At 42.1% G+C, this 12,158-nt stretch overlaps 1 protein-coding gene across 7 annotated transcripts in view; it reads right to left on the bottom strand.

Moving 5' to 3' along the window:
- Positions 1-12,158, bottom strand: part of rnf44 (ring finger protein 44) — a 161,110-nt gene that overhangs the window by 2,439 nt on the left and 146,513 nt on the right. For all 7 annotated transcript variants that reach the window (XM_063053448.1, XM_063053451.1, XM_063053450.1 and 4 more), the window contains 4 exons: positions 12,135-12,158; positions 9,743-9,827; positions 9,103-9,224; positions 7,502-7,601 (listed from right to left, as the gene is read on the bottom strand). The exon at positions 12,135-12,158 is cut by the window's right edge and continues 83 nt beyond it. In XM_063053448.1, coding sequence (XP_062909518.1) covers positions 7,502-7,601; positions 9,103-9,224; positions 9,743-9,827; positions 12,135-12,158 — 331 coding nt within the window. The remainder of the gene's footprint in view (positions 1-7,501; positions 7,602-9,102; positions 9,225-9,742; positions 9,828-12,134) is intronic.

The raw sequence follows: 12,158 nt of genomic DNA, 5'->3' as shown, positions 1-12,158 counted from the left end.
GTAACTTGAAGATCAAGGCAGACGGTAGCCCTGGATTGCAATAGTTGATATGGGTCCATTAACTGCGACACAGGCAGTATGCTGTTTTTTTTTGCAAGGATTTCAGTATCCAGACAGCTCAAAACGTGCCCAACATTAAAGATCAGTTGCATTGTTTAGATCAAGCCATGTTGCTCAACAAAGTATGGTTATCATTTGAAGGGAGTGTAGGAAACACTGCAGCAAAGTACAATGACAAAGTCAAGTCGCTTTTTATTGTCATTTCAACCATAAACTGCTAGTACAGTACACAGTAAAAACGAAACAACGTTCCTCCAGGACCATGGTGCTACATGAAACACCACAAAACTACGCTAGACTAAAGGCTGATTTATACTTGTGTGTACTAGTTTACGCCATAGCCTACACAAGTCGACTATGCTGTTGTGAGCATTTATACTTGTGCGTTGGTGTGTCCGCGTTGCTCTGCAATTCAGCGCCAAAACGCTAGTTGGCGGTGGGGTTTCTATGCCACTGTGTTGAATTTCTTCGTGTTGAGTTTCAACACGAAGAAACTCAAACTTCAAACAATGGCGACTGAAACTGAAGGCGGGTGACTTTTCTGCGCTTCTCCGGCCACTGAGAGACAAGGACAAGGAAATGCATTTCAAATATTTTCGGATGTCAGCAGGTAGATTTGACGATTTGGTTCACCGTCTCCAACCATTTATTTAGCATCAGTGTATGCACAGTATACTCAGAGACTGGCAATCACCATTTGAGTTTTAGCTTCAGGTGGAAGTCAACAGGCTGTAGCAGCTAGCTACAAACTGGTGTCAAGCACAGGGTCCTCCATAATTTCCGAGGTCTGTAAAGCTTTATGGAAAGCATTGCAGCCAGAGTTCCTTCCTTGCCCTTCAGTCACCCAATGGGAAGCTATTGCAGCATAGGAGGAAATGTGATTCTACCAAGCACACCAATCACAGTTGTTGCGGTCTGTGTCGCCGCGACACGTAGTTACATTTTTGGGGAGGTGCGCGTCAGGCTACGGCGTAGGGTACAGTGTAGGGTATGTGGCTACGCCGTAACTATGGCGTCGATTTGACACACAAGTATAAATTGGCCTTAAGTGAGACAACACAAGACTACACTGGACGACGTAAGACAACACAAAAACTACACTAGACTACGTAAGACAACACAAAAACTACACTAAACTACAGACCTACACAGGACTACATAAAGTGCACGAAACAGTGCAGGGTAGTACAATAATTAATAAACAAGACAATAGGCACAGTAGAGGATAAATTACAATATAATAATAAATGATGTAGATGTCAGTCTAGTCTCTGAGTATTGAGGAGTCTGATGGCTTAGGGGAAGAAACTGTTGCACAGTCTGGTCGTGACAGCCCGAATGCTTCGGTACCTTTTGCCAGATGGCAGGAGGGAGAAGAGTTTGTATGAGGGGTGCGTGGGGTCCTTCACAATACTGTTAGCTTTCCAGGTGCATCATATGGTGTAAATGTCTGTAATGGCAGGAAGAGAGACCCCAATGATCTTCTCAGCTGAACTCACTATCCGCTGCAGGGTCTTACGATCCGAGACGGTGCAATTTCCTGAACCAGGCCATGATGTAGCTGCTCAGGATGCTCATGATACATCCTCTGTAGAATGTGGTGAGGATGGGGTGGGAGATGGACTTTTCTCAGCCTTTGCAGAGAGTAGAGATGAAGGAACTGTCTTCCAAGATTTTGTTGAAGTGGTGTAAAGTGGGAATAATGTTTCATATCAGCACAGGGCCAGCCAGAGCTCCAAATACAGTTCAGAAGCATTGCTGCAGACTTACTGTGGCCACCATCACAAGTCAATTTCTGAGGGCCTGGAGGCTGTATTCAATGCAAAAGGTTCAATGATGTACATCCAAGCAAGTTCAAAACCAGCTCATCAGGCCCCATCACTCAACCCACCCTAGCACTACCCACAATCTCCATCAACCAAGACTTACACACTTAACCCAGCCTCGTCACACACCCATATTTCACAGTTAGCATATACTGGCAGCTGTCCGATCCGTGGCGCTAAATCATCTACACATATTGTATGATACTACAGGATTTGCTGACATTGGAAAGGGTTCAAAGGAGTTTCACGAAAATTATTCCAGGACTGAAAGGCTTACCATATGAGGAGCATTTGATGGCTCTGGGCCTGCACTCATTGTTCAGAAGAATGAGGGTAAATCTCACTGAAACCTATCGAATGTTGAAAGCTCTCAACAGAGTGGATATGTGGAGAGGATGTTTCCTACGGTGGGGGTGACTAGGACCAGAGAGTACAGACAGTATAGAGATACGTCCATTTAGAACAGAGATGAGGAGGGATTTCTTTAGCTAGGAGGTGGTGAATCTGTGGAATTCATTGCCACAGGCGACTGTGGAGGTCAAGTTTTTGGGTGTATTTAAGGCAGAGATAGATACATTCTTGATTAGTCAGGGCATGAAAGGTTGTGGGGAGAAGGCAGAAGAGTGGGGCTGAGAGGGAATTGGATCAGCCACGATGAAATAGCAGAGCAGACTCGATGGGCCAAATGCCCTAATTCTACTTCTATATCTTATGGATACACTATTTTCCCTTTCTAGACTGAACAGACAGCACACTTCAATTGGTGGCCGATCTGTACACAGAAAATCTGGCTGAATGGTTACGACAATAATCTCTCACTCAGTGTCGGCAAAACCAAAGAGCTGGTTATTGACTACAGGGCGAGGAAACTGGAGATCTATGAGCCAGTACTCAACAAGGGTTCAGAGGCGGAGAGGGTCAGTAACTGTCAATTTCCTGCCATTATAATTTCAGAGGGTCTGTCCTGGGCACAGCAAGTAAATGCCATTACAAAGAAGGCACAACAGCACCTCTGCTTTCTTAGAAGTTTACCAAAGATATGTATCATCTAAAACTTGGACAAGCTTCTATAAATACGAGGTGAATGCTTACACCATGGCCTGGTATGGAAACACCAATGCCCTTGAACAGATACAGCCCCAGTCCATCACAGGCAAAGGCCTCCCCATCACTGAGCATACCTACATGGAGTGCTGTTGCCAGACAGCAGGATCCATCAAAGATCCCCACCACCTAGACCAAGCTCTCTTCTCGCTGTTGCCATCAGGAAGAAAGTACAGGAACCTCAGGACACACACCAATCGGATCAGGAACAGCTATTTCCCCTCAACCATCAAGCTCCTGAACCAGAGTGGATAATTGCACAATTCCACAACCTATGGACACACTTTCAAGCACTGTACAACTCATGTTCTCAATATTTATTTATTTCTCCTCATCTCCGTTCTAAAAGGATGCCACTCCATTCTGAGGTTGATCCCTCTGGTCTTAGAACCATCCTCTCCACATCCACTCTATCAAGGCCTTTCGCCATCTGATAGGTTTCAATGAGGTCACCCCTCATTCTTCTGAATTTGAGTAAATACAAGCCCAGAGCCATCAAATGGTCTTTATATGACAAGCCACTCAACCCTAGAATCATTTTCGTGAACCTCCTTTTAACCCTCTCCATGCGCACACAAATCCCACTGTGGAGGAAGGCGACGAGAAGTGGCACTATGGTTTAGCAGGTAGTGAGGTTGTGTCACAGCTCCAGTGACCCCAAATGAATCCTAAGCTCTGGCGCTGTCCTCTGTGAAATTTGCAGCCATGGATATTTTCCCTGGCTGCTCTGGCTTCTGCCACATTTGGTTGGGAGGCTAAACGACTAGTGTAAATGAGCTCTTGTGTAGGTGGTTCTTTGAGAATGCGGAGACCACAGCTTAGAGAAATGAGTGGGGCAATGGGACGGTGGAATGGCTCTGATAACTGTGAAAATTGGAGAAGCCAACAATCCAACATTCTCAAACAACAGGAATTCTGCAGATGCTGGAAATTCAAGCAACACACATCAAAGTTGCTGGTGAACGCAGCAGGCCAGGCAGCATCTCTAGGAAGAGGTACAGTCGATGTTTCAGGCCGAGATCCTTCATCAGGTCTGCTGCGTTCACCAGTAACTTTGATGTGCGTTGCGTTAATCCAAGATTCTGCCCTCCACTGGACCAGAGGTTTAAGGAGGCTTTGCAGACATGGGTAGAGGCCTCATGCAATGCGGACATGCTGAAGTCTCTGAGGAGGACAGCACGCATGTCCCCTACTCTGCCATCTGCCACTCCTCGCTGTAGCCCGTCGGCCATATGCTGCTTCTTGTGCCCAGGTGCTGCAGTTCAGAGCACGCATGGATCTGCACACGTCATCTTCAACAGAATCTACCTTTGCCTCCACATATTCAACCGTCTTCCACCAGTCACACTGCAGTTACGGCAAAGCAGAGCACCGGAAGCAGCAAACCAGGCTCTAGGGAAAGGCTTTTGGGAAAATTAGCGGACTTGTACATGCAACATGCTATGATTTCATTCCTAGGTTTAGGTTGGAATGTTTAACATGGTGACCCTAAAATCTGCAATGTGGCTATGTGGGTAGTTGTGATGCAGGTGCATGGTGCCTGAGAAATCTGGCTTGCAGATGCTCCTTTCAGACATGTGAGGATTTCAGACATATTGGGACAAAGAAATCTATATAGCTCCCCCTTCCTCATGGCTGCTTTATGTGGGGTTGGCGGCCGTTACCATCCTGTCAGGATCACGAAGCTGTGCAGGGGACTGCAGCTCTTCACGGCCATTTGGCTGAGCACGAGCGCAGCGAGCAGGTGGAACACTAGACTGCATCTGATAGGCAACATCAACTGATCATGCACACGTTTGTGAGGGTCCTACACACAGGACATCAGCAGATAACCCTCTTCACTCTGAAGCCACTGAGTGAAAGACCCTGGGACTGGTGATAGTGGGCACTTCATCTGTATGACTCTCCTTACAGCATTATCTGGTCAATGAGGATGAGGAAAACTGCTTCTGTTCCGGTTTCCAGCAAAGGTAATATGTGATGCCCCCAGCCCTCTGGTGCTGTCCTCTGTGAAAATCTGGATGCAACATGTGTGCAGTCAAAAGCATTTCCACCAAAGGTAAACCTGCTTTCCTAGGAAATATATAACTGAGGGATAAGTTCCAGCCAGCATGTCTTTCTGCACCTTTTGGAGCTGTGTAATGGAGTCATTTGTGTCTGCGTCAATGAGCAGAGATTCTCAATTTCACAACTATTCTGAAGGTAAGAACCTTCGGAACACAGAACTCAGCAGAGAACTGGCACACAAAGTTGTATCCAGGAGTGGTCTTATGCACACAAAATTAGTCCACTACATAACAGGATCCTGATCAACTCAATCCCCAAAATATACCCAAGGTCAATGCAAATCTTCACAGTATGTGAACATCGGTTCAAACTCAGGCAAAAAGATGGATGTAATTAAAAGTACAGCCTATTCATACACAGGGTAGTAAATGTGGCAGATCACCTTAAAAGTTTCTTCCCCAGGCAGTTAATCTAATCAACCAACCTAGTTAGCCCCCCTATCTATTACCCCATCACTACACTGTAGATACTTCAAATCACTTTTTATAAGGCTGTTTACATTGTAAATACATGCTAGTATTTACTTACCTATTTATATAACAGAATAGCCAAGTTCTGATCTGTGGTCAGAGTTTGAAGAGCTCAAGTGCAGCATAAAACATTGAGGATTTCAAAACAAAAAAGACTTGAAGCTTGCATCTACCATTGTACATGGTTAACTCCAGTCTAAAAGGAGTTGTGTGCAGTTAAACAAGAGCAAGACTAACGCACCCTCTTCTCCAAAATTTTATTCCAATCAAACAAATGTAACTAAGATCCCATTATGAAGAATGGGTAACAATGACACCATGACTCAGCCTGAGCAATGCTTTCCAAGACAGGTGAAAAATGATCTGTACTTGGGATAACAAGTATTCCTGAAAACAAACTATAACTTAAAAAGTGCTGATCGCTGATAATGAAAAAATTGAGCCTGGCATTTTTCAAACTACTGTGTACATCTACCCTGCACGGCACTTAAAATCCTCCCAGTAATTTTCTCACAATACTGAAACTTTGAATTACCATGCAGAAATGGGCCAAGAAGTCAGATTTTGAAATTTATATTATAATAATCATTTACCATCGCACATAGATAACAACCCTTGGGAATTTAAAAATGCAGAGGCACACTACAGGACATTCAACATGAAGAATGCATCTCCCATGCCTAGCCAACTCTGCCATGCATTTTTTAAATTCTTTGACCATCAAGCAATTATTGCCCCTCAAAAGGAGAGACAGGAAATGTCACCATTAAAAAATATGATTATTACAGGCAGCAATCATCTGTCTCTCTGCCTCTCACAACGTAGAACAGAACCCCTGCAGAGAATTAAATGGTTATAATCAATTAAGTAATACTAATGATGTTATAAACCACAAGTGTGTATTTTAATTCCTGAAACTAAATTGCAACTTCAAATTCACAAGATGCTGTTCTTTACAACAAAAAAGTGCTCCCTCTATGTCTAGCAGGCCATTCTTGGCTAATGAACAGGTTCTGTTTTTACAGATGTCCTTGTCTACTTTGACCCCTGTTAAAAAAATACACAACTTGGTATGGTAACCATACCTCCATAGCACTGTAAAGAATGGTATCAAAAACACAAGATTGATAAGAAAGGACCATTGCTAGAAAGTGGGGGGGGGGTGGGTGGGAAGAGGAGGTGGGGGAGAGGGAGGAGGATGGGGGAGGGGGGAAGAGAGAGAGAGAGAGAGAGGAATAGAGAGAGCGAGAGAAAGAAAAAGAAAGGAAACAAGTTCTGCTGTTCACAGGAACATTCGAATGTACTTTTCAATGCCATAATATTATGGGAGAACAATGTCTCCACGAGTTAGGTGTTCTTAACCAGCAGATGACCTGTAATAAGTACAGTAAAAGCACCAGGTAGATTTGGAAGGTGCTAAGCTTGATCCCCATTTTCACAGAAGGAAAATCACCCCAGCACCCATTTCTGGTTTGCAGCTTTGCAATCCCTGTTGACTGTACAGAGTTGTTGGGCAAGAACAAGGTTGAGCAAGTTGTGATTTTCACCCTTTGCCCCTTCAGCTGGAGGTCACCATTCAAACCTGATTAATAATTACTTGGTAGAGGTATTGCAGAGGGCATCACGTGTCAATGGAAGTAGAATCTAACAGAAATGCAACATTTTTAGGCTGAAGAAAAGACCCGTTTAATACTATTTCACTAATATTAAACAATCATCTGGCAATGCCGATTGACGTGACTGAAAGAATAATTTTGAGACAATTTGAAAAACAACAGACTTAGGGATGCAAGTTCTGCTGCTAATGGATCAATTATTGATATGACCAACTTGTATATGACTTGATGAGCATCTAATTCTTCATAATTTTCCCAAAATTGATTATAGCAGTCTGTATTTGTTTATAGCAGAGATCCAAACATGTTCTAAAGTATTTAATAAGCACCAGTCATTCATTCAAAATAATCTTCCTACCTTCAGCCATTTATCAACACACTTGGCGTGGAACTCATGGTTGCAGGGTAAGACTCTAAGTAGCTGCCTCGACTCAAAATCGCTAAAGCACACTACACACCTAGACAGAATATAAAAATAATGTGCAGTTATAATATGCTTAAATTAACAGAGACCGTTGGAATCACAGGTATTTACCTCTTTACGAGATACAGCACAGAACAGGCCCTTCCATCCCTTTGAACCACGCCCCCCCGCCCCCCCCAGCAACCTCTGATTTAACCTGAGCTTAGTCAAGGGAAATTTAGAATGACCTATCAACCGGTACGTCTTTGGACCATGGGAGAGAACTGGGGCACCAGGAGGAAACCCGCGCGGTCAGGTGGAAAACGTACAAACTCCTCATCGACAGTGGCGGGAATTGAACTTGCGTTGGCAGTACTGTAAAGCGTCGTGCTAACCACTACTCTACTGTGCCGCGATGATATGTACATAATAAGACTGCAAATTTCATGTAATTGAAGTTTTTTTAATTGACTGTTGTTGATGAAAATAAATGAAGATCCTTAACTATTTCCAACACCACCCCCTTCGCCCCTTCGATATCTTGTTAACTAAAATGAATTTAACTACATCTGTAACTAACTGCACTGATATTTCTCCACTATTATTTCAACATCAGCATTACTGCCAATATGAGTATGTGAACTGAGAGGAGGTGAATTTTGTCTCTGTGTTTCCATTTATCCATGACTAATCTATTTCCAGAGTGATTATGTCAGGTACAAGAAACATCCAGATTCAAGATGGAGGCAGAGGTAGGAGATGAGGCCAATACCCTGGGAAAGTGGATTTCCAATGCTCAAGTACAAAAGTGGAGGTGAAGCTCCACTGACTTCATCTATAAATACCCTTTGAAAATCCTGGTGTTCTCCGCTGCTGCGCATTGTGCCAAGGTGAGCAAGAAATTGGAGTTTCCTGTGTCAAGTAACAGCTCCCGTTTCAGACAGCCTCCTGGAGGTCATGACAGACGATGACGGAAAGTGACAGGCATCTTGCTCAGCAAAGTGCAGCGATGGCTGCCTGGCAAGAGCAATAGAGAAATAATTCTCCTGGCTCAGGAAGTAGTTCAGACAGTAATTGCCAGCTGTATTAATTTGTTAATAGCACACTGTCATTGCGTGCATGCAATATACACCTCTGCCGAGTCTATTGAACTCTGATACAGGCAACTCTTCCATTTCCGATACTGCTCTTTATATTGCTAATACTACCTCAGCCAAGGCACACCTTTCAATTTTTGTGTAAATGGCCACAGATAAAGGATGGAATTTCAACACAATACCAGAACAAACATAGAGCGTTCTTCTACAAATAAGCTTTACAACTAACTGCTTTGTTACAGGAGACAATAGGAATCTTTATTAGCAGCACAGACCCACTCAAACTCACTGTTCTATTTGCTCCCATAATAGAGATAAACTGGCAACGTTGCACTGTACGTGATGTTTATTTTAAAGCTGTGGAAATTCTTTATTCCAACTCTATACGGATGGTCGTTTTTCCCTATATGGGAAACAGGTCGGAATGAAAGGCAAGCCGGCAGTATAAATTTTACTTACAAGGTTTGTTCTGATTGGTGGTTTTCAGGATTAAACCTATAGGACGGAAGCTGCTCTATGTCTGCTTTGGTGAGCCCCCGCGGCTTAGCTTCTCCCAGTCGCTCGGCCAAGTTTAGCAGTGCCTGCAAACATACAAGGCCAATGACAGTACAAGGGAGAATCAAAATATTGAACTGTAGCACTACAAAGGTTCAAAGGTTCATTTATTATCAAAGTATGCATACAGTATACAACTCTTTTGAGATTCTTCTTCTCCAGATAGCCACGAAACAAAGAAAAACCATGAAAGTCAGTTCAGAAACAGCAAACCCACCAAGCTGGTCATCAACCCCCACCTCCCCAAACCTCCTCCCCCTGCATGAAACACGAGAGCATTGGCCCCCAATTCCTCCCTCCCCTGCACAAAAAACGAGAAAGAACGGCAAAAAAATACAGAGTAGAAGAACTGCAAGACTGAAAAAAATCCATGGTCCAAAATCCATGTGCAGAAACCTCCGTAGCAAGCATTATCAAAAGAGAGAGACCTTAGGCACAGTGGTAGGCCACAAAGGCTTCCTCTTTGACAATACAAGAAAATACTGAAAATTAACTGAAAGCCCATCTGAGAACAGTTCAGTTTAACGGTGCAGAAATTACACACCTCATAGTTTTCAACTTCCACATCCTCCACCTCGAGCTCCACACTGATAGCTGGTCCCACAGCAGGAGGCACTGGAAGCATTGATCTGTGTTTGAGGAAACAAGAATTTAATTTGATTTTCCGAATGAAAATAGACATCAAAATCCCTCATTTCCTCATATGATAGATTTTCTGTAAGAGTGGTTCTGAGTTTACTTTTATCCTCTTCTATAAGCAGAGAATTTAGGTCCCAGCAAGTCAAACTTAAATATAACTGATAATTCAGCCAATAGAAAAAATCTTAATTATTTAACCTTTGGAAACATCTTTATAATTTTGAGATCTTTTGAACTCTTCCCTTATTTTCTCTGTCAGTGAAACAAAAAAGCGGTTGTATTAACCTTTTTATAAGGTAGCCTTGTCATTCTCTTCAGATTTATAATTATATTTTTGTGACCAGTACAACATCCTTATTTTTGACATTGTTATGATAAAATGTGGAATTAAGTTTGCCCATTTATGGCTCTCCTATTTCACAAACACATTAAAGAACCATTACAATTCCAACCACATCTGTTTCTTTGCTCTTAAAAATCTTATGTTTAGTGTATATGATTTATTGCTAAAATGCATTTAACGACATTTATCTGTATAGAGCTTCTGCCATCTGTTAATATTATCGAACTTAAGCCCTTCTGTGCACAATGTTCACTAATTTGCCACCATCTGTAAATTTTCAATAATGTTCATGAATTATTTAAATAAAAATGGAGAATGGAGAACTTTAGTGGATCACAGGAACATAAAAGAGGGATTCAAGAGGAAAGAGACAGTGTCTGTGGTTAACAAAGGAAGTAAAGGATGAAATTAAATTAAAAACCAGGATATAAGAGGGCTAGTAGCAGAATAGGGGACTGGGAAGTTTTTAGGATTCTGCAGCAAAAGACTAAGAAGTACATAAAAACAGAGAAAATGAATTTTAGGAGAGAACTTGCATGAGGCTTAAACATAACCAATGAGAGGTTCAGTGGATGTATACTGTACATAGGAAGAGGCGGCTAGGGTTAACATGTGGCCCTTAGAGAATAGGCTGGAGAAATAAAAGATGTAAACAAAGAAATGACAGCTGGGTTTTAGTTATCAAATGGGCTAATTTCAAATAATATGGTAAAAATCCCAATTATAAGGAGTAAAGTACTGGAGAAACTCAGGGGGCTAAAGCTGAACAAGTCAGCAGGACTACATGCTCAGGTTTCAAAGGAAGTGGCTGCAGAGAGAGTGGACCTATTGGGTGAAAATTTTCCTAAAAATAGCCGTAGAAGGACATCCGTGGACCATATTCTTGCTGAACTTAGGATAAGCCTATAGGAGAAAGGGAGAAAAGCGGACAGGCTGAAAAAAAAAGGAAACTCACCAAGGAAAATTCTAACAGGATAGACAAATCAAAATCAAACATTAAATAGAATTAATATCACAGTTTAAGACTGTTTTCAGAAGATTACTGAAGAGCATTTTACTACTGAGTTTCATTCACACTGGAAGGTGGTTGCCTCAGCCATTCTAGTTATCATGGAGCAAAGGAAACCTTGTTCTGTAACTGTGGTACGCACAACTCCTGTCAACTGGACAAATGTATAATACATGTACTAATCATGCACCCGGATGCAGATTTCCAAAAACAGTATCTGCAAAACGTGTTTCTAGAAATTGTCTGATTTTACTTTCCCTACAGGGCAAAATTTGATGACAGGTACAGAAATCTTCTTCAGTCCTTTACTAATTAACTACCTTACCTACAGTGATATTTTTATTAAGTGTTAATGTAGAAATTTTGCTAGACCAGAAATTATGTAAATGCTTCAAGGACTAAGTGATGGGATTAGACGAATTAAGGAGAAAGTGATCCTTGCTATGATGACCAGAAAACATAAGGTGCTCAAAAAATATAACGGCTGTGGTAGTTGATTGCTGTTATAGCTTTGTCATAGCTCACAGGCATTAGGCCTGAGGATTGTCACTTGCACTTGTATTCCCAATGCCACAAAACCCTTTGATGCAAAGGTAAACAATGCCAATTACTGAAATACACCCAAACAGACTGAACAGATCAGTCAGAACAAACATCACACTTATTCAAAGACTGGTTCAGCTACAGCAAAATACCTTAAAAATTGTGATTAAAAAAAACATTAATCAAATCAAGTTTTCCTCCTCTTTGATATTTAGATTAGGTATACATTATTGTTCAGAAATACAGGCTGTAGCTAAAAACACTGAAAATAAATCCATAGACTAAAGGTGCCCTGTTGAACACTGCCTGCTCTTTCTTACGCTATTTTACTTTATTGTTTAAATCCTAGCAGCATTCGGGACAGAGTCCATTTGTCTTTGCTTTCACAAAAGGATCACTTACAAGAAATATGGCAGGAAACTGGGG

The sequence above is a fragment of the Mobula hypostoma genome, chromosome 7 (genome assembly GCF_963921235.1).
Source record: "Mobula hypostoma chromosome 7, sMobHyp1.1, whole genome shotgun sequence".
Taxonomy (NCBI): Eukaryota; Metazoa; Chordata; class Chondrichthyes; order Myliobatiformes; family Myliobatidae; genus Mobula; species Mobula hypostoma.
Note: the sequence above shows the minus strand (reverse complement) of the source record. Positions and strands in the feature narration are given on the sequence as shown.